The following is a 23,307-nucleotide window of genomic DNA, read 5'->3' on the forward strand; positions in this document are numbered from 1 at the left end:
AATTCCATCACCCAGCACCTAGCGATGATTGAGATGATTGGCAGACTTATGGAACATGAGGGGTTAATATCAGTAAATGCACACAATTTTCAATTCACTAAATTACTCACCTGACCAATCATGTGACATTCAGATTGAAATTACACTAACAGGCCCTGTTCCAAAATGGTAACATTTTACACTGCTGCCAAATGTTTGAAATAACTGGTTTTAATATATGTGACAGAATCATGTACATCATATTGTTGCACCTTACACTAAAATGTTGTAAAATAGAAGAACATTGACTGCATCTAATTTTTTAAGTCCTTGATTCCATTAATAATGCTGTGTGGTATAACTTTTTTCTTGTTCTTGTGCTGTAGTAGCACTGTGTGGTGTTCAGCAGATGTGGCTGGCATAGTGTAGTTGTTTTGGCACAGCTGCTGTTGGCATTAACATCCATGACTGGTGTGGCCAGCCTGGGGAACAGCTGCGATAATTAATTTCACTCACTCATTTTATGGGACAAAGGATTTGGTACCTTCCAACCAGAGACAGGTACACTCCACCCCTATCAGGTGATCACATCTCAGTGATTTTCTTGCTGTCATTTTTGGCAGTTTCTTTTTCTCCTACTAAAAGATATTTCAATTTCAGTTATGTGCAGTGTGGCTGTAATTGTTTGTTTAAAAATGCAATATTTGGCAATTCATTTGTTATGAGTGGTAAATTAAATAAAATGTGTGATTGATTTGTTGATTGATTGACCCAATGTCACCCCTTTTCCACCAAGGTGAGGCAGCCTGTGTCCTATGAAGCCAATGGAGTTCCCTGAGGAAAGGGCAGTAGCAAAATGCTAACAACCCCTCCATGTGTGTGCAGTGAGACCGCACCTCCTCCTTACTTGCTGCAGTTATCCAGAATGTGTTAGCAGCCTGTCTCAGTTGGTCACACATCCTGCCACACACAGTGCCGGACCCTCTGAGCAAAGGTGTCAGCTCAAATATCTGTTTGTTTGTTTGCTGGTTTGTTTCTGGAGGGAGAGGTGGGGGTTGTCTGCACATTCCTATGTTGTCTTCAAAAAATAAAAATGAAAAAGAATATAGAAAGAAATCTTGTCCATTTTAAAGGAGTGCAAAGCTTCTCTCTCTTTTCCCTGAGTTTATAACTGCTTCAGTAGCCTGTGAAACAGCCCTGTTGTCTGCAGCGTGGTGACTTCTGGCTCATTGCCTTCCACTTTCCACAGGTAGCCTGCCTCACATCTCTGGTGGAGCTGCCATCCAACGCTAACTTCATTTCCGCCTCTCACCACCTCCTCAACCTTCCTACTTGCAGTGGATGCATCATCAGAGCACCACGCCTCCACCCCTGCTGCTCTGCTGTCTGCACATGCTGAGTCCTACTCCTCTCCCCTCTCTAGGTGTGGCGGCAAAGCAGACTTGAGCAGAGCAGAATTGTTCTCTTTTCTCTAGTTATTTTCAGTCCCTCTCCCCTACTTCTCTGTGTCTTTGTTTCAAAGTCATGTTGCTTGGATGCCCATGCAGAACAGTTTGTGGCTCAGCCCGTAGTGCTCCTTTCTCTCCTTTCCTCTTCCCTCCAGTAAGGAAGCTCACAAAAATATATGTTGCTCCCCACAAATTGTTCTCTGAACTTTTTCCCTTCCAAACTCACCTCCTCCACCACCACCAGCCCCCCAACCTGCTTTGTCTGCTGATAACTCCCACCTCTCTTCTTCTCCACTGGGGGTTGCTGAAACTCAGAATTGACAATCAGACTCTCCTTCTGCTCTTCCCATAGGCTCTCAGTCACAGACACTACCCTCCTAGCTGGTAGGCTAACCATAACAGTTCTTCCAAAGGGTCCTCTGGTGACTAACAGCATTTCATGATGACTCAAATCATTCTTTCTCAGCCTCTGATGCAGGACATAGAATTCTCATCAAGGATTGCACTGAGAAAGCTCTTTCAGAATCGCTGTCCATTTTCTGAGGATGAACTACATCATGTCACTGGACAACATTACCCTGTCCCCCCTCCAAGACTACCAAGAACCTCACAGTAATAATCAACAATGCAGTGCTTTATAGTAACCTCCCTGCATTCCTCCAGCCCTAGCCATCTACTGTCTGAGGCTCCTCCCATTAGTTGAATGAGGTACTCCTCCTGATCAGGGCAGCAAAGCCACTCACCACCTTCTCTTGTCCTATGAAAACTCACTTGAGCTACCTGGTCCTACTTGTTTCTGAGCTTCTGTAACCTGCCTGACACCTGAAGCAATCCTAAGGGCTTTTTTTTAATAAGCAGATTAATAAGCCAGATTTCTCATGACTCATTCTTAGTATGAAAATTATGTCTAAAATTTTCCTTTCCTTTTTTTCAAAAAAGGAAAGGAACCTTTTTTGTTATTGTTTCACATTCTCAACAGGACCTTACATCAAGGTGCCAGCTGTGTGTCCAAAATGACCGAATTACAACACTATAAAGACCTGACTGTAGAATTTACAGTAAATACCTGGCAAAACAGTTGCCGATAAAGTATTGTAAAGTTTCTGTTAATTACTGGGAAAAGAATTACATTATATTACAGGATACCTTTTACAAGTTTTTGTTGTATATAAATTACAGCAATTTATTGTTGTTGTTTTTTACAGAAAAACAACAATTAATTGTAATCTAGTTTACAACATTATCTTGTATTCTATTCAAATTACAGAAGTTACCTGGCAACTAGAGTTGCCAGTAAATAGCTGTTAATACTTCACAATACAATATATTGTTGTAGAATGTTTTTACAGTTAATTTTGGTTTTTTACATTAGCAGCTTTGCAAATTATGCATATTGTGAAGCGTTTTGAATGAGACCAGGCTTGTTGTTAATCCAAAATGAATCAACATTGCATTAGATTCTCTACACCTGTTAAGTAAAACCAGAGTCAGAGCTGTAACAAAACAAAACTTTTATTAAAACTCAATACAGCTTTACAATACATATGTAAGCTTTCAGAACCTGAGGTGACTTACCTTTTTCTGAACAACTCCTAAAATCAGAGCCTGAGATACTCAGAACAAACTCACATTAACAGGAAAGATGACATTAACTTGAATATTTCAGGATAATCTTCACACCTGTCAGCCACTCAATGGAATTCAAATTAGAGTTGCAACTTCAAATTAGAGTTGCAACAGAGTCAAGCATTACTAAAACTTACCATATACTAGGCTTAAAGGCCCAATCTGAAATCAGGACCTGAGGTACAAATGTATTAAGAACAAGGTGACATTAATGTTAGAATAATGTTATTATATTATTTGCTGGTCCATGCGAGTGTAATACATCTACCAAGTCTGGTCTATTAACGCCTTCCCTGTCGTGAGAACGAGAGCTTCACCGGCATGTCACATAGTAACGTTACACATCTTACTTTAGTACTTTAGTTTAACTTAGTTCACAGAAGAGCTGTTAAATATCAGCCGAAATGAAAAGTCGTTCTTTAGGAGTCATACGAAGTCATACGTTATGATTTACATTATGATTTGTACGTTATCTGTTAAGTTGAGCAATATGTTAGCGGAGTCTCGAAAGTAGTAAGGCCAGCAGTCACTGAACTCCAACTCCAGTGTGTGTATTTTCGGAGCAACAGGCCTTCAGAGCAGTGGGCTTTTGTGTTCGGGATAATGGGCCGTCGGACTATGGGCTTTTGGTCAAATAGGACATTTTTAGAACTATTGCGGTTTCGGAATAATGGGCCTTTGGACCAATGGGCAGTCCCCCTGTTCTGCAGGCGATAGGGCTAATGCATGTAGCTAGCTTTAGCTTCACTTAAGATGGCATTAGTTAGCTAATGTTTGCTAAAAAAAAAAACAGTGCAGACTGAGCTCATGCTGAATCCCAAATCTGTCTAGGTTCAAAACACGATTTAGCTAAAATAATGGGAAATTGCAGTCACTCACACAAATAAAACAACATTGCTCTCACCAAAGAGCTGACTTTGTGGCCTTATGTTGATACTCACTGAGGTGGTGACGTTAAAACACATAGACATTAGATTAAGTCTACTACACTTACCATAGGGAAATTTCAAATGGGTTAGCTAACAATGTTTATTCACATTGTAACATTATATCCACTGTACTTTTACTTTTGATTACCATTAAACTGCTTTGCCTGGTATTGCGCTGATACACGCTCAACTTAGGTTATGTTAACTAACACATTGAATCACATTTTAATTTTGTAGGCTATTTACATTCAATTTATATATATTATGCATGAATGGATGGACACCGCTGTTGCTCCTCTGCCTCCGTCATCAAATGCTCTCATGTCAAGCTCCTCTTTCAAACCGCCTTGTGCAACGCAATCCAATATCAACAGTATTTAACTGTAATACGCATGTGATATTGGTGGATCCCTTCACGTTTACTTGTTTGGGCTTGTTTAAATCTGCAGGAAAGGTAGCAGACAGTTCTGCTTGCTGTGGTATATAGCAGACGTCAGAATGAGCAGATGTCTGGTGGAGGTTCTGAACAGCTAAGGAATTGTATGTTTTTTTTTTTTTTTTCTTTTTTCCATTTTCTCCCCAATTTGGAATGGCCAGTTCCCCGAATTTTTGGAATGCCCATGTTCGGTCCCATTGCACAACCCGAACTGTCAATCCGGGAGAGAGTGGACAAGCACGTGCCCTCCTCAGAGACACGCGATGTCACGCTTCTTTTCGCACTGCGGGCCACAAGCTAAGCACAGGTGCCCGATCGACCAGCAGGGGTCGCTGTTGCTAATGGGGCCGACGTACCCACCCCTATCTCCGGAGGAACGAAGCCAATGCATTCCGTCTGTGAGCTCCCGGTCACTGTCGGCTGGTGACGCGGTCGGGATCGTGTTCAGTCTACACTCGGAACGAGTGCTTTTACCGACTGAGCTACTCGGGAGCCTGGAATTGTATATTTTGACCATGTTTTTAAGGGACTGGGACAGTAGTGTGGTGTGATGGTGGGGAGCAGGACACAATACCCAGGGGTGGCTGGCTTGATTCACTCACACAAATAAAACAACATTGCTCTCACCAAAGAGCTGACTTTGTGGCCTTATGTTGATACTCACTGAGGTGGTGACGTTAAAACACATAGACATTAGATTAAGTCTACTACACTTACCATAGGGAAATTTCAAATGGGTTAGCTAACAATGTTTATTCACATTGTAACATTATATCCACTGTACTTTTACTTTTGATTACCATTAAACTGCTTTGCCTGGTATTGCGCTGATACACGCTCAACTTAGGTTATGTTAACTAACACATTGAATCACATTTTAATTTTGTAGGCTATTTACATTCAATTTATATATATTATGCATGAATGGATGGACACCGCTGTTGCTCCTCTGCCTCCGTCATCAAATGCTCTCATGTCATGGTGGCTGGCTTGATTCACAGACTGGACACTGCTGTTGCATTCTTGAGTGATTAATTTAACTAGAATTATTTCAGTAAAATATCCAGCTGCATACAAGGACAAAGGCTTGTAAATGAAGTCTTAAAACACTTCTATGTCTTCATACGGCAGTGCAAACACTGAGGAGAAAGGAAGGTCCCTAGACTATTCCTGTCATCAGGAAAGTTAATTTAGAGAATAATCACCCTGTCCTGTGATCCATTCAGCCATCCATTGCCCTTATCCATCTCCTAGCAATTTGAAAAAAAAATACAGATCAACTTAGCCCAGTCTTTGAGCAAACTTTCAATGTGAGGAACTCATGGAGCATGCTGTGTAATTGCCATTGGTCAAATGTGCAATTTGTATAGGATTTGTAAGCCTTGTTCAGGGTGAAAGTGTACAGTATTCAATTCAGTTCAATTCAATTTTATTTGTATAGCGTTTTTACAACACAAGTTGTCACAAAGCAGCTTTACATTGTTCCCAGGCCTGAGACCCCCTGAGAGCAAGCCTAAGGCAACAGTGGCAAGGAAAAACTCCCATCAGGAAGAAACCTTGAGCCGGACTCAGAGGGGGGGCCCATCAGCTTCTGGCTGGCACTGGACAGATAGAGTTAAAGACAAGTTATGCAATGTACTTTAAGACATTTATGATTGACAGACAATAGTAGTTAACAGCAGAGTGATTATAAGATTATCTCCTAGGATGTCCGGTTCGTGGAACGCAGTTGGCTTTGATGGGCAGGGCAGCGAGGTAGCAGGACTGGAAAACGGGATGAGACGCTTAGGCTACAGCTCCGGACAGGAGCCCGGAGCAGGGATAGGAAGCAAACAGAAAACAGTGGCTAGTGGATGATAAGAATGGCAGGGATGTAGAACAGAGAGGCAGGAGAGGAGGGGCAGAGAACATTATGGCAGCATACCTAGGGGACGGGAGGCAAGGGACCGGCATAGTCATGAGGGCGACCCTAAGACAGTCAACACCAGATCACGGCACAGGGTCCATGAAAGCATTGACCACTTAGTCCACCAGAGACTCTATGATCCACGCCAGCACCAGGCCATGTCCTTCAGCTGAAGGATTTACTATATAGATATGTTTTGAGCCTAGAGTTAAAGGTGGAGAGAGAGTCTGTTCCCCGAATCTCGGAGGGTAAGCTGTTCCACAGGAGAGGGGCTTGATAGGAAAAAGCTGTACCGCCTACAGTAGTTTTGCCCACTCTTGGAATGATGAGAAGCCCAGCATTTTGGGAGCGAAGGGCTCTCTGCGGAAGATATGAGTGAAGAAGGTCCTTAAGATGGGGGGGCAAGCCCATTTAAAGCCTTAAATGCGAGTAAGAGTATTTTAAAAATGATCCGGTATTTAATAGGTAGCCAATGGAGAGAAGCCAGAACTGGGGTGATGTGCTCAAAGTGTTTAGTTTTGGTTAAGACTCAAGCAGCTGCATTTAGCATCAGCTGAAGGGGTTTTAATGAGACGTTTGCACATCCTGACAAGAGGGCATTACAGTAGTCTAATCTGGATGTTACAAAGGCATGGATTAGTTTTTCAGCGTCGTTAATTGATATGATTTTTCTGATTTTAGCAATATTTCTCAGATGGAAGAAGGCAGTCCTAGAGGTGTTAGTTATGTGAGTTTCAAAAGAGAGCTCAGGATCAATAACAACACCAAGGTCTTTGATGGCTGCACTTGGGGCAAGGGAAACACCATCAAGGTCCAGTGTAAAATGAGTGAGTTTGCTCCTGATTGAATTTTAGCCTATGACCAATATTTCGGTTTTGTCCGGGTTAAGGAGGAGAAAGTTTACATCTGTTAGGCAGGCCTCCATGTTTGAGGGACATCGGGTTTGACTGATATGTATAACTGAGTGTCATCCGCGTAACAGTGGAAATTAATGTCATGTTTACGGATGATATCGCCAAGAGGCAACATGTATAATGAGAAGAGCAGAGGCCCAAGCACAGATCCTTGAGGTACACCAGATCTTACTCTGGAACGAGCGGAGGATTCGTTGTTAATGGAGACAAACTGATATCGTTGTGATCGATAAGACCTAAACCAAGATAGGGCCTGTCCACTTATGCCAACCAGGTTTTCAAGGCGGTCAAGGAGGATACGATGATCGATGGTATCAAAGGCTGCACTTAGGTCTAGCAGCACAAGAAGAGAGATACAGCCATTGTCACAGGAGAGTAGAAGGTCGTTGAGCACTTTCAGGGGAGCGGTTTCCGTACTGTGGTGAGGCCTAAATCCGGACTGAAAAACTTCCAGAATGTTGTTAGAGTGTAAAAAGGCACAGAGTTGCTTTGATACTGCTTTTTCCGGTTTGACGAGCTAGACGATGGCAGCATAGGAAAGTTGCTCCCGACATTTCGAAGTAAAAATTGCCCACAACAACCCGAATATTTTAAAAAACGTGAGTACAGTTGAATCTAGGATTGTGGGTTTTGAGAATGCCTAAATATAAGCCGAAAAAGTCAATGCAGTCGAAGAAAATCGAGAGAGACGAAGTTAGCCAGGTGCCCCAGGCTAGCAGCGAAATGGAGGATACGGAATCGGACCACGGCCAGGAGCAGATGGAAGAAGCAGGACTGGGCCTCATACTGAAAGAACTAAGGGAGTTTAGAAAGGACAACAGTCAACAGTTGAAAGAGATTCGTGAAGAAATAAACAAAACAAACACTAGAATAGAGGAGGCTGAAAAGAGGATCGATACGGCTGAAACTCGGATACAAGGGGCGGAAGACGCAGTTACAGAGCTGCTGAAACTGTGTTCTACCCGGAGGGGACAGTGCTGTACAGATCAGCGGAGGAGGCGACCGGGGACATGGTGAAGAGGGGGTTCTCAGTGTCGGTCATTAAACACCTGGAATCTCTGCTGGAGCAGATCCAGAAGTTCACTTGGCGCACGAGAAGGAGAGCGGGACACCGGGAGAGAGCAGGCAAAGCGGGGAGTTACATCGAAAAACTGCAGGTCTATAGACGCCAGGATTCAGTATGACTGTAAATAATATGGAAATTATGGGTCGTTGGAAATCCTAGAGAAGAAGGGGTGAGTTTTTATTTTAAAGAGGAGAGTCCGGGGGAAACAGCCATCAGTAAAGGAAGGACAGACTGCAAACAAGTAATGTACATTACAGGAACATTTTATAGGCTATAATTAAGAACACTCTGCAATGGTCGGGAGTTTTGTTTTCCTTTGTCATGGAACCAGATGAACACTAATATATATAAAGGACTGCAAATGACTGAGGGCCCTCACACACCGGTCGGTGAGGGAGGATTTCCCTCAAGGCCCTCTTATCACCAGGGCTTAATAAGGGTCGAGATGAAGACCTCACTATTGGAAGCCTTTTTTTTAAGTGTTACTGTGTTTAATGTGTTGTTCCCCATTAAGGGGCATGTTTTGCTGCCGTTCTTTGCAGCTTTTGGGGTGTGGCCTGTGATACATGTAGTTAATGGTGAATATCTGGGTTTGGTACGAGAGGGTTTTCTTTGTTTTTCTTTTCTTTTTTTTTTTTTTTTTTTTTTAACTGCTATGGTTATATTTCTTTTTTTTTTTTTTTTTTTTTTTTTTTTTTTTCTTTTATTAAAGGAGAAGGGGAGAAGAAGGAAGAAGGGGGAGAGAGAGGAAGAAAAAGAGAGAAAAAAAAAAAAAAAAAAAAAAAAAAAAAAAAGGGGGGGGGGGGGTCAATTTGTTGGAAAGTTCAGAGCTACAAGGATGGGTTCCCAGGTGTTACTGAATAATTTGGTCTGTTTATTGTTTTTAGCTGTGATTCGTTCCATTGAGAGGTAGTCTGTTAACAGATTAAGCCATTGTGATATTGAAAGTTTGTGCCTGTATTTCCAGTTTAGGAGTATTGTTTTTTTGGCTATTGTTAAGGTGACAAGTATGATCTTGTGGTATTTGTGAATATGACTGATGGGTGTGAGATCTCCTAGAAGGCAAAGGGACGGGGACAGTGGAATGCTGTGACCCAGAAATTTGGAGAGTTCAAATATTATGGCTTGCCAGAAATTTTTGGTTGGTGTGCATTGCCAGAAAGAGTGATAATAACAATCTATTGTGTTGAGGGTGCATTGTGGACAGATATCTGTGTTGGTGAAGCCCATGAGGCGCATTCTACGGGTGGTGATGTGTGTTCTGTGCATGACCTTATACTGGATTAGCTGTAGTTGGGAGTTGTTTGTCATGGAGAAGATGTTGCTACATATTTGTTTCCAGAAACTGAGATCAGTCTTAATTTTTAAATCTTTTTCCCAGTTTGTTATTGGTATAGGTAGTGCTTCTTCTTTTGGTGATGATATGTGTTTGTATATTTTAGATAAAGGTTTCTCAGATGTTGAAATGGATGCTATCTTTTCTATTAATGGTGGTGGTTGTAGATCAATGTTGGAAAGTTGTATTTTATTTTTTAGTGCATTTTTAAGCTGGAGGTACTGTAAAAAGTTTGGTTGGGTCATGTTATATTTCTGTGTTAGTTCATGGATGGTTAAGAATTTATCATTTGCAAACAGGTGTTGTAAGTGGGTGATTCCCTTACTTTTCCAGGTATTAAATGTGAAGGCGGTCTTATTGATTAAGAAATCGGGGTTGTTCCAAATTGGTGTGAGTTTACATGGTTTAAGTGGGTGATTTGTGATCTTATTGGTTTTCCACCAAGCTTCCAGGGTTGTTGAAATGGTGATGACCTTATAGCAGTTATGTTTTTTGATTGATTGGGGTAAGAATGGCAAGTCTTTAATAGAGAATTCTTCACAAGCTGACTGTTCAGTTTCAAGCCAAGGATCTTGTTGCATGTCTGAATATGTCCATTTCATTATGTACTGTAACTGATGAGCTAAGAAGTAATGGAGAAAGTTTGGGGCATTTAAGCCACCAAACTGTTTGCTTTCCTGGAGTGTTGAGAGTTTAATTCTTGGTTGTTTATTTTTCCAGTAAAATTTTGTGATTATTGAGTTTAGAGTAGAAAACCAGTTGGGTGTTGGGAAGACGGGAGTCATTGAAAAGAGATAGTTGATTCTTGGTAGGATTGACATTTTCACTGCAGCTATGCGGCCAGCAAGTGAGAGTGTTAAGTTATTCCAACAACTTAAACACTTTTCAGTGGTTTTAAGAATTGGTGTGAAGTTCAATTCAAACAAATCTGAAAGGTTGGAGGAAATATCAATGCCAAGATATCGAATGTTACCTGTAGGGATGTTTAGTGAGAGCCTGGGTGTCACAGCATTCCACTGGTCCTGGTTAACTGGGAGAATAATGGATTTTGACTTTGTTTTTCTTTTCAAGAATAGACACTAGATGCAAGCACTTAAAATAGCAACTTATAATGTTAATGGCCTAGCCAATCCTGTCAAGAGAAGTAAGATTTTGACCAAACTGAAACGAGATAATGTTGAGGTGGCGTTTTTGCAAGAAACCCATCTTTCAGATACAGAGCTTGCTAAATTAAAAAGAATGGGCTTTAAGTATCAGTTTTCATCATCATATCCAAATGGCCATAGGAGAGGGGTGGCAATATTAATTTCCAGTAAAACTTGTTTTGAGTCCCTATTTGAAAAGAAGGACACAGAAGGAAGATATGTATTTTTGAGAGGGAACTTAAACGGTTCGTTGATAACTTTACTGAATATATATCCTCCCCCTAATTCTGATTGGAGTTTTTTCAGACAAATATTTGATTTGATAATAGCAGAATCCCAAGGTGTTTTAATTTGTGGGGGGGATTTCAATATTAGATTAAGCCCTAAACTTGACTCTTCAAAAATACAGATAGCTCAGCCCAGTCACCTGAACAAGAGGATTAATTTAGCAATTAAGGATATTGGTTTAGTAGATGTATGGAGAGAATTGAATCCTTTAAAGAGAGATTATACATACTTTTCTAATCCACACTTGTTATACTCAAGGATTGATTACTTTTTAATCTTTGGTAAAGATTTACACAGGGTCAGAGATTGCAGCATAGGGATTATGGACCTTTCGGACCATAGCCCTGTATATTTAAAACTAAATCTCGAACAATACAGGAGAAATACCTTATGGAGATTAAACATCCATATATTGAATCATATGAAGGACCAAATTAAGAAGGATATTACTGAGTTTTTGGAACAGAATGACAATGGTGAAGTTACACCTCCGATATTGTGGGATGCATGTAAAGCAGTGCTGAGGGGTAAGATAATTGGATACAGTTCTCACCTAAAAAGAGCTAGGCTAAAAGAGCTAGATCAGCTGCAAGCAGAATTGAAACAGTTAGAACAAAAACATAAAGACACAAATGATGAGAAAATTAAAGAAGTACTTAAGAAGAAAAAGAATGAAATAGATGAGATCTATACAAGAGATATACAAAAAAACTTAATATTTACAAAACAGAAGTATTACGAAGGAGGAGGGAAAGCCAGTAAATTGTTAGCTTATAGGCTGAAAAAGCAACAGGCGGAGAATTCAATCCATAAAATTAAGAACCCGATGACTAATTTAATGCACTATAAATTGGAAGAGATACAAAATAGTTTTGAATCATATTTTCAAAGATTATACTCTCAACCCTATGTTGATAGAGTAAAAATGGAAGAATTCTTTGGAAAAATTAACCTTCCTAAATTGACGGGTGAGCAAAGTAATCAACTTACAGTAGAAGTAACAGAGAAAGAAATTAGAGCAGCCATCACCCATCTCAAATCAGGTAAGGCCCCTGGCCCAGATGGGTTTCCTTCAGAATGGTATCGGGTGATGGGAGATTCATTGATCCCTGTGTTGCAGTCTACCTTTAATTGGGTCCTTAAAAGGAATATAATACCCCCCTCCTGGAAAGAAGTGGTAATATCGCTTATTCCAAAAGAGGGGAAGGATAAATCTGAATGCAGTAATTACAGACCGGTTAGTGTGTTAAACCAGGACTATAAGATCTTTACATATATACTTGCCAAGCGAATAGAAGGACTGTTGGCACAAATCATTAGCCTGGACCAGACGGGTTTTATTCGTCAAAGACAAACCCAAGATAACATCAGACGGACCCTACATATAATAAGTCATATAACCGAACAGGATTTAGAAGCAGTATTGGTAGGGCTAGATGCAGAAAAAGCATTTGATTGTGTGAATTGGTCTTTTTTGTTTAGAGTCCTGGATGAGTTTGGTTTTCACAACTCCTTTATTAAGACAATACAAGCTCTATATGATAACGCGAGGGCTAGAATTAAAATAAATGGAGTAGTTTCAAACCCTTTTTCACTGGAACGTGGAACAAGGCAGGGCTGTCCAATTAGCCCCCTTTTATTTGCGATTTTTATTGAACCCCTGAGTCAGTGGATTATACAGAATAAAGACATTAAATGAATATGTATGAAAGGAGGAGAACAAAAGATTTCCTTGTTTGCAGATGATATATTGATACAGGTATCCAGTCCAGAACAATCTCTTGTACAGTTGTTTTCACTTCTGGATCAATATGGATCTTTTTCTGGATATAAGTTGAATATTTTTAAAACACAGATTCTCAGCTTTAATTACAGTCCCTCCGAAAATGTGAAGAAAATGTATAATTTAAGTTGGGAAGCTGAATCCATGAGATATCTGGGGGTGAATATACCAACGGACTTGTCAAAACTGTTCTCACTTAATGTTCTCCCCCTGAATAATAAAATTAGGGAAGACATAAGGAGATGGGATTTAATACCATTCCTTAATTTCGGTTCTCGTATTGAATCTGTCAAAATGGTTATTCTGCCGAGATTATTGTATCTTTCAATCGCTTCCACTAGATATATCAGATCAACAGTTCAAGGAGTGGGATAAACTCATCTCGCGGTACATTTGGCAGGGGCGTCGACCAAGAATCAAATACCAGAGTTTACAGTTAGCAAAGAATAAGGGGGGGGTTGCGCTCCCGTGTTTAAAAGACTATTATATTGCAGCTCAACTGAGACCGTTAGTGTGCTGGTGCAATCCAGAATATAATGCCAGATGGAGGGAGTTAGAAGGGGCTATATCAGCAGAGTTCCCAATACAAGCGGCAATAGGGAATAAGGGGTTGATGAATAAGCTAACTGATCTGGGAAACCCCTGGATTGCTTTACCAGTTAAGTTGTGGAATAGGATAATAGATAAAAATCATTTGAAAGAGGCGATAAAAGTTTTGAGATGGTGTGCATATGATCCAGATTTCATGCCCAAAAATTTGGATGCAAGATTTAAGGGTTGGAAAACTCATGGATTAACAGCATATTGTACTCTCTTGTGTAAAGGGTCAGTGAACAGTTTTCAAAACCCAAAGAGACAATTTGGGCTAAATAATGATGACTTCTATAGATTCCTACAGATTCGTCATTATATTGAGAAAATAAGGAAAGAGATCAAACAAGAGCAAGGGGATAATATTTTGTTAAAAGTTTTTATGGATGCATATGGTTCAGGCTCAGGCCAAAAAACCATCTCAAGACTCTACAGGGGCTTACAAAAAATGAAAGATAGTCCGCTGCAAGTAAAACAGAAATGGGAGAGGGAAGGAAGTCTAGTCTAGATTGGGAACATTTATGTGAGATACAATGGAAAACCTCAAATTCAGTTTTGTTGGAAAAACCTTATCAGATTTTTCATCACTCCAGCTCAAAAAAGACATTATACTAATTCATCTAAATGTTGGAGACAGTGTGGAAGCCTCGAGGCAAATCATTTTCACATATTCTGGTCTTGTTCAATATTGTTCCCTTTCTGGCAGGAGGTCTATAACATTCTGCAAAAAGTATTCCAGACAAACATTCCGTTTGTGACATTATATTTAGGAGTTCTACCATCAGAAAATGTCTCCGTTAATGACAAATACTTATTTCAGATTTTGAGTGCTGCTTCTAGAAAAGCCATAACAAGGAAGTGGCTTAAACTAGAAAAACCAGCAGTGGACGAATGGTTTGATATAATTTATGACATTTTTAAGATGGAAAGAATTACTTTTGCTATAAGATTGCAGCGGGATCTATTTTTGAGAAGATGGGAAAAATGGATTAGATATGGTAAACAGGTTCGACCATCATTTGTCTAAGGTTTGGATTTATATCCATTCCCCACCCTTTTTATTTTATTTTATTTCTTGTCAACCCTTTTGTATCGGTGGTTTTGTTTTTAGAATCGCAGATATACACCCCAGTATTATTGTTCTATGGAGTTAAATTCTCAATTATGTATTTTATAAATGTAACCATGTAAAATCATAATAATAAAAAGAGAATTGGAAAAAAAGATACTGCTTTTTCCAGAATTTTTGAGAGGAATGGAAGGTTCGAGATGGGCCTATAGTTTGACAGGTCATTGGGATCAAGATTAGGCTTTTTCAGAATAGGCTTGATAACTGCTACTTTGAAGGGCTGAGGTACGTGTCCAGACATAAGGGAGGCGTTGATAAGATTTAATAGCGGTGTGCCAATTGCAGGCAGTAGCTGTTTCAGGAAGCCGGTTGGTATGGGGTCAAGTTGGCTGGTAGAGTTATTAGATGAATTGATAAAAGAAGAAAAGTCACTAAATTCAATGGGTATAAAAGAGTCAAAGCATGAGGCTGGCCTAATAGACATACCTACATAATCTGGAATGGGACTGGCCAGGCAGGAGGCAGAAGTCGATGAAAATTTTTGTATTGTGTCTCTTATCTTTAAGATTTTACTATCAAAGAAGTTCATGAAATCATTGCTGCTATAAATTGCTGGTATGGTAGGGTTAACTGATGCAGGACTAATTGGTGAATCTGGCGATAGTGCTAAACAGGTACCTAGGATTGTCCTTATTTCTCTCAATAAGGGTAGAAAAATATTTGGATCTGGTAGCTGTGAGGGCATGCTTGTAGGTTAGGAGACTTTCCTTCCACGCCAGGAGAAAAACCTGTAATTTGGTGGAGCGCCATTCGAGTTTTCGCGTAGCTTGTTTGAGAGCACGAGTATGGTCATTATACCAAGGTGCTCGCTTCTTGTCCGTGATTTTCTTCCTTTTGAGGGGAGCAACAGCATCCAGAGTTTTACGCAAAGTAGAGTCAATACTGTCCGCGAGTAGATTCATTTCAGTTGAGCTAGGGTTTGAACATAAACTAGAGGAGATTTCATTGTGCAGGTAGTATGATGTAGGGAGCTCGTCGATAAAGGCATTGGCTGTAAGAGAGCAAAACGTGTGCCTGGACGAAAATGTAGGCTCTGAGTATGTGAAGCACGTTAGTGGTAAATTGAAAGAGATGAAATAGTGGTCAGATAACACAGGATTGTGTGGCATAATTTCCACCTGGTTAATATCTGCTCCATGTGTGAGGACCAAATCTAGAGTATGGTTGCGGTTATGTGTGGGTTTGTCCACAGCTTGATAGAGTCCAATGGGTTCGATTATGGACAAAAATGCTGTTCTGAAAGGGTCATCTTCATTATCCATATGCACATTAAAGTCGTCTACTATTACAGCCTTTTCTGTATTGACAACCAGGTCAGATAAAAAGTTGGCAAATTCTGATAAGAAAACACTGTAAGGGCCAGGTGGCCTGTAAACTATTACAAGGGTAAATAGCTGAAATGCAGTCTTGTCAGGATGTGCAAAGCTAAGTACTAACAGTTCAAACGAATGGAAGTTATAGCCAGGTTTAAGGGTGGCACAGAGTTTGGAGCTGTGTACAGCAGCAACACTGCCACCTCTACCAGTAGGTCGAGGGACCTGGTGATTACAGTACCTGGGAGGAGTTGATTCATTGAGTGCAACAAAGTCATTAGGTTTAAGCCATGTTTCAGTCAGGCATAAGATAACAAATTGGTGATCAGTAATCAATTTGTTTATTAATATAGCTTTAGATTGTAGCGATCTGATATTTATTAACCCAATCTTAAGGACCATTTGTCTACAGGTAGTATTTTCAGGTTTGTTAAACTTAATTTTTATCAAATTATCAGCACAAATGCCCCTACTGGATGTTTTTTAGAAGTTTGGGACAGAGGGTCGTGGAACAGACACTGTCTCTATGGGATTTTTAAGTGGTGGTTCCAGGGGAAAAGCAGACATCTGTGTAGGACAGAAAGTCTGCTGCCTGGCGTTGGCCCTGATAGGTCAAGGTTTAGAGGTGATTCTAGAGATGATAGCTGCACCCTCCCTCGAGGGGTGGATGCCATCTCGTTTTAAAAGACCAGGCCTCCCACAAAACTTGTGCCAATTATCTATAAAACCCACGTTGTTAGAGGGGCACCATTCAGACAACCAACGATTAAGTGACGTTAATCTGCTATAGATCTCGTCATCGCGCCGCATGGGGATGGGGCCAGAGAAAATTACTGAATCCGACATTTGTTTAGCAATCCTGCACACCGATTTAATAGTTAACTTTGTTACTTCCGATTGTCTCATGCGAACATCGTTAGCGCCAACGTGAATAACAATTTTAGAGTATTTAGCTTTACTTTTACCTTTAGCTTTAGCCAGCACTTTCAAATTGGCTTCTATGTCGGAAGCTCTGGCTCAGTATGACACATTCAGGTCAAAATAGTCCTGCAGTATCAATTCAGACTAGATTTAGCACCCTGGGTTTAGCTCAAACAAGGGTAAAGTCAAATAAGGGTGTGCCAGGCAGGACACAGTCCAAATTATCCCTTGCCTAATATGTAAATATGTTGGAGTTTACATAGTGTTGACTGTTTTCAATACAGTAAATATCCAAGCTTTGTAATCTAAATTGCATTACATGTTTATTCATATGTGAATTTATTCCTATAGGCCCTTTTCTCTGGATATCTTGTTAATTACAATCTGTTTTGTCAGATGAATAGCAGATCACTACAGCACAGTGTGTTTTTCTCATTAATGCCAGCTGATGTGCAAATAATGACCTCTAAACAACAGTAGATAATAACTATTAGTATAATAACTATGCATTATTAGGATTTGTTAGTGTCCTGTGGTTATGCTGATTATATAGTTACAATTACAACACATGTTACAAAAATAATGAACCTTGTTTGAAAAGACCACTTGATTAGTTTCCACTGCAGGGTTCAGAATCTGTACATGCCATGCCTGCATTAAGAAGAAAGTCATATGCTTGTCTTGCTTGTGTTTAAAGCTGGTACAAGGCTTCTCACCTGAAGATTCCCTGATTTGGTATTACCCTGTTAATTAGGTAAGGTAACCATTTGGTAAGGTACTTAAAAAGGTGCAGATAAGGTGTCTAACAAGCAAATTAAAACTTCAGATATTACCTAGATTGCCACTGTGACCTCTCCCTCTACTACTACTACTTATGTGAATAATTCAGTAGATATGAATTTTTATACAATAAGAAACATAAACATTGCTGATGATGAGGGTAAAGGGATACAGGTATTTGGCTCAGAGTTCAATAAAGGGATCACACCTTGCCATGGTCCGTGGTTTTTCACCCCAAGTTTGAACATCACAAGCAGGAATAGGAAAGAAAATCGATGGAGAAGAGTAGGGATGCCGTGAGCAGCTGACATAAAAAGGAAGTGGTGAGTGAAATTTTTGTTGATGGGAAGCATTTGTTCATTACATGGGGATCATCTGAAAATTCTCTTCCTGAATCTTTGTTCCTGAAACATGTTCAATGTGTAATGTCACATTTAAACCATATAGATATAATGAAGCATATAATAATTTAATGTGTACCCATACATAGAACATAAAGAGAGGTTCTATCAGGCCATCCATTTTGCATGATATTGAGTAAATTCAAACAGATGGACCATCTGTGACCTGTCATACCGTATTTCTCTTCTCCTGCAAAAGCCTGGTTCCAGTTTGGGTTTTTATCACTGTGTCATTTCAGCATTGCTTAATAAGTATGTAGTTTGTGGGCTTAAGGAGACAGACTTGGGAGATAGTAATGCTGCATAATTTACAGTAAACGGCAGTAAGAGGCATCATGAGGTTTTTTGTACCCAACCTGAACTCTATTAGGTTTTATTAGATGGAGCTCCTGTTTTACTTACTGTAAAAAGTAGAAAATAAATGATAAAGTACACAAAGAGGGATAAGTCTTTGAAATACTTGCTTGCAAATGATGTTAAAAAACAAAATCTGAGGAATCTTTACTTGCTTTATGAAGGGTAATCTGTGACATTCTCCTGCTTTAAAAATCTGAAATAAATGCTAAATGTGTACTTAGCAGTGCAGTAAATTACTCATCCCTGTAGGTATCTGGAAATGGTGAAAAAATCATCTCTGGGGCTGGATGGAGCACAGATAAGGGTCTGTCCAATGCCGTCACACCTAGCTGGCTCTTTTTGGCAACCAAATTCACTGCTGGGGGTTTTGTTGCCACAGATGCAAATCCCTGCTCACCGCAGTGTACACCCCATGTGTGATTTCCATTCCCTGGCTTTGCTCTTCCAAGTGAATGCCATGCAGCTCAAGAACACATACATTTTTCCCATCAGGCATCATTTTCATAGCCACTTCCGTGACTTCCTCTCTGACAAAATGTCAGGTGTCTCCCTTTCCAACCGCAGGGGTGACAGGTGAGCACTTTTACAACAGGTGAATGGGAATTCTGAAGTGTGGGGTAACCAGGTGGCTGAAGGTTCCAAACCGAGGTTGGCCAGTTGACACTATGCAGAAACTGTGTCATGCGACAGCTGTGTTAGTTACCTTGGACATGGCACCACGATGAGGATGGAAACATTGTAATGGACACGTTGCATGGGGGTTTACGTTTAGGGAAATCTTCAAAAGGGAGTATGAGTATTCCTCATATCAGGAAACACAAAGAAACAGCATCCTTTCATTGCGAGTTACAAAGTCACATCTTTTCCCACAGAAGAGATATTCAGCAAATATACTGTACTTCACAATGTTGTTTTCAGTATCTTACCCTATTTGAATGTATCTGAAGGGTAATGTTTAACTAAGCACACACAGCAAAAACACTGAGGTCACAAGAAGGTTAATGAGGAGAACAGGTAATTCAGTCCAACTTAGATCATCATTCTACTTGTAGTCTACAGTGTCTTATATCTAGCACTGTGTCTTGAAGCTTGAAGGACTTCTGCTTCTAGTATGAATCCTGGGAAACTACTCCATGCATTAATAACTCTAGGAAAAACACTTCCTAATGGCTGTGTGAAATGTATCTGTAACTGATTTCAGCCTATGTCCTTTTGTTCTGTGGCGCGAGCTCAGCAGTTCACAACATACAATCAATGCAATTTTCCAACCTGTTGTTTTAAGCTATTTAATTTTCTGAGGTTAAATACATGTTATACCTTGACTGCATATGTATAAACAGCCTAAATGTATAAACACCCTACTTTTAAGAATTAAAGACCTGTATTACTGTGGGATTAAATGCAGGCAAGACAAAAGCTTTGCACTCATTGATGTGTAATGCCACATTAATGAGGGTGCGAGATGCTTTACAATGAGACTAAGCAAATGTGGTGTGTGTTTGGCGAGGTCTGTCAAGCAGAATTTGTTTGCAGCTAGGTTTCCTGGGACAAGTTAAAAAACAATACTCCTGTTTAAGTTTTTTTTTTTTCCCCAGATAGCAATGTCCTTAGCTGTTTAGCCTTGTTTCACTGATTTCTGGGTGGGAATCGTTTTTGTTGTTATTTGTTTATGGGGGGTTTATGATTTTGCAATGTCTTTTTTAAAGATCTACGTAACAGCAAATGCTAGATATCTTTTTGTTCCCTTAGACTGTGTTTATTTTAACTTAAAAACCACATTATATTCTTCTACTGTCAATATAGGAATGAACGGATGGAGCCATAGATATTTATTTCCCTATCAAGACCCTCGCACAAACTCCATCTCTGTCCTTAATCTTAATGAAACTGAACAAGCATTCATTTTGTGCCATCATTAGTTAAACAACATACTGTAATGGGTTTCATTAGTTACAACGTGTAATGAATTCATCTAAACCTAATGAAAAATGTGTAAGTAACATGTGAAAGTAACCCTTGATATGCAAAGTAAAAGTAGAAGTAGTGTGGATATTTTGAAAATACAGTACTGTCAGAGAGTACCTCACTTGCATTTTTGTGGTGAATTTAAAGTTAATGTGTCTTCATGCGTTTGTTGGGAATAAATAGTTGACGCATACTATATTTGGTTTCAATGATAGAACCACCCAGATCAATTCTTCGGCAAAGCAGACAGTTCAGCTAGGCCCAGGCAAATAAATGTTTTTAAATCAGTACTTGACAGTATTAAAGACATCACAGACACTGTGACACTTGTATTATAAACAAACACAAAATTGTGACATTCTGCAAAATATGAAAATGTTGCTAGTCCTCTGAAACCTGTCATATTTGTAATGTGATATATTTTTATTTGCAGGATTAGTAACAAATATTAAAGCTGAAGTTTGAGAAAATTCATCATCAATAAATTAATTTCTCATTTTAACCATGATTCTCCAACCAGTTGCTTAGGGTTGCTCTCATACAGACGTACAGGATTTTGAATTTGTCACTTTTTCCTCCCAGCTTGAAAAATGCAAATCATTAAAAAATCAAATCATAGCCAAATAAGTTTGAAAGGCTGCTGAAGAAAGATGCCAAGCTGGACTGGGTGGAAAGGTTGTGCGTAGGGGCACTCTCCTGTTTTACATGCTAATTTTCATGTGTTTCCTTCCACTGCAAATAGTTTAGATCAGTCTGAGCTTTTGACTCCCCTACTGCATAATCAGTTTTAGACGTACAGGAGTGATTCTCACGGAGGAGAAAGCAAACGGGGATGGCGATAAAGTGAGTGTCTCTGTGTCTTTTGAACACACCAAAAAAAAGCTTTTGTCTCTCCCATAACGGTAATTAACAACAACAATGTGGAATTATGTGAGTACCTATGCTGAAATAGCTATAAATATTTATATATTTAAAAAACCTTCTGTGTATGAGAAAGAAACACAAGGAACACATCACAAAACGATTAATATGTTTAGTTGGTTAGTATGTTTGTATTTTTGCATTGTGTTTGCCTGTGTGTAGTCTACTTATTATTCATATAGCTAGTTCAGCTGTCTGAAGGTAATGGTGTAACATTCATTGAAACAATGCATGCATTCTAAATGGAAGCTTAAGAGATAGCTCTATAGTGCAGCAGATGTAGGTACAGATTTGACCAGTGAAAGATCTTGATGCTCTTTTCAAGGGTAGATGCTGCTGTTTTCGTAAGGACCCCATGGATGAGGTCCAGGCCTGGGGAGAATCAGTGGACAAACTCCTGGAATGCAAATGTAAGAGCAGCTTTTATTTTATTTTTATTTATTTATTTATTTATTTGTTCTTGCTGTTTCTGATTAATAATAATATTTTTATTAGCTGTACTACAGACAGAGGATAGTTTTAATATATGCATTAATGCTCATCTAGGACGATCAACTACGCATTATTACCAACTAAATTAAGGTACACAAGTAGAGAACAGCTTGCATTACCTGCACTAGCACACACAGTGGTCCAAACAAATATCTGAAAAAGCAATGGACCTACATCATCATAATGGGCACATGAAGCCAAATGATGATCTATAGAAGCAATATTGCCTTATATTATACATTACATATTCTACTACTATTATTAAATGCTGCCAAACCAGGACCTGTAAGACCAAAATCGCTGTAGAACAAATCACATTACCATTTGTATGCCAGTGTGTGTGTGTGTGTGTATGTGTGTGTGTTTTGCTGTGAAACCTAGATTTTTTTTTCTCTCATCATCTATACATTTTCACAGGTATTTATGCTTTGATATTGAAGTGTGCAACTCTGCTATCTTGTGAGGAGCAGCACAGCAAACCCGCATCTCAGCAGATGGTTACTCACAAACAACAGCATCCACCCTAATACTGTTATCACTAACATCAAAGGGTGCATAAATGCTACATCACATTGCACAGCAGTGATAATTCATATGAAAACAAATATGTTCACAGCACTAAGCCAAGACAAATAAATGTGTGTGTGTGTAGTGATATACCACATCCTGTGTTGTATGTAATCATATCTAAAAAAAAAAAAAAGTCATATTTGATATGTTCAACGTAAAATGTATCATTTTACCCCATAATATCTGGCTGTAATACCGATCTGGCTTAATGCAGCTGGGCAGACAGCCTTCAGAGAATTCCTGAAGACAGAGTACAGTGAGGAAAACATTCTGTTTTGGCTGGCCTGTGAGGACTACAAGAAGATCAAGTCCACCCCAGAGATGATCTCTACTGCCAACAGGATCTACTCGGAATTCGTCCAGGTTGAGGCCCCCAGACAGGTGAACAGCTCCTGATAATAGTGTCAACCTGATTCAATTGTAAAGCATTACAAGGAAATTGGGGTAGACATATGGACACATACACAGACCTGTACATATGTAATGTATTGTTATGTACTGTAGTATTTTATTGAAAAGGAATATGTTTCCTCTCTGCAGATTAACATTGACTGCAGAACCAGAGAAAATATCACAAAGAATATTTCTCAACCAAACCTTGAATCATTTGACACGGCGCAGAGATTAATATATGGTCTTATGGCTAAAGACTGTTACCCACGATTCCTGAAATCTGACATCTACCAGGCACTTCTCAGAAGATCGGAGAAAAGATGACTTTCATGCTTCCTCCAATGACTACAAAGATTTTGATCTTTTTTCTTCTGTGGCTTCATTTATGTATTTGCCATTGATGGTTATCCACTGTGCTTTAATTCTTTAGTTCAGTGTAATTGGGGGTATTTTACCTTGGCATTTTTTTTTACAGTGCAGCTTTTTACACAAGGACATGCAAATAGGCAGGATATACAATATCAAAGGAGGACACATTTCTTGTAATGCCTGATTGTGCATGTTGATCAAAAAGAGAAATACTGTGCACATTTGCTTCAGAATATTTGGCTCCTTTGC

The 23,307-nt window shown here is 39.5% G+C and overlaps 1 protein-coding gene across 1 annotated transcript; it reads left to right on the top strand.

Moving 5' to 3' along the window:
* The first annotated feature begins 7,874 nt into the window (after positions 1–7,874).
* Positions 7,875–23,013, top strand: LOC118796028 (regulator of G-protein signaling 21-like). The gene is made up of 5 exons (XM_036554860.1): positions 7,875–8,079; positions 8,214–8,363; positions 21,534–21,644; positions 22,511–22,677; positions 22,837–23,013. The coding sequence occupies exons 1-5, from the start codon at positions 7,875–7,877 to the stop codon at positions 23,011–23,013; spliced, it is 810 nt and encodes a 269-aa protein (XP_036410753.1).
* Positions 23,014–23,307: the final 294 nt, after the last annotated feature.

Source organism: Megalops cyprinoides, chromosome 20 (assembly GCF_013368585.1).
Source record: "Megalops cyprinoides isolate fMegCyp1 chromosome 20, fMegCyp1.pri, whole genome shotgun sequence".
Lineage (NCBI taxonomy): Eukaryota > Metazoa > Chordata > Actinopteri > Elopiformes > Megalopidae > Megalops > Megalops cyprinoides.

What these genes read in the sequence shown, in the direction of transcription:
- LOC118796028 (XM_036554860.1), top strand. Translation starts at nt 7,875, where the DNA reads ATGCCTAAATATAAGCCGAAAAAGTCAATGCAGTCGAAGAAAATCGAG. An exon ending in TCAACAGTTGAAAGAGATTC is followed by an intron (nt 8,080 to 8,213) that starts GTGAAGAAATAA and finishes CGGAGGGGACAG; the next exon opens with TGCTGTACAGATCAGCGGAG. An exon ending in CAAACTCCTGGAATGCAAAT is followed by an intron (nt 21,645 to 22,510) that starts GTAAGAGCAGCT and finishes GGCTTAATGCAG; the next exon opens with CTGGGCAGACAGCCTTCAGA.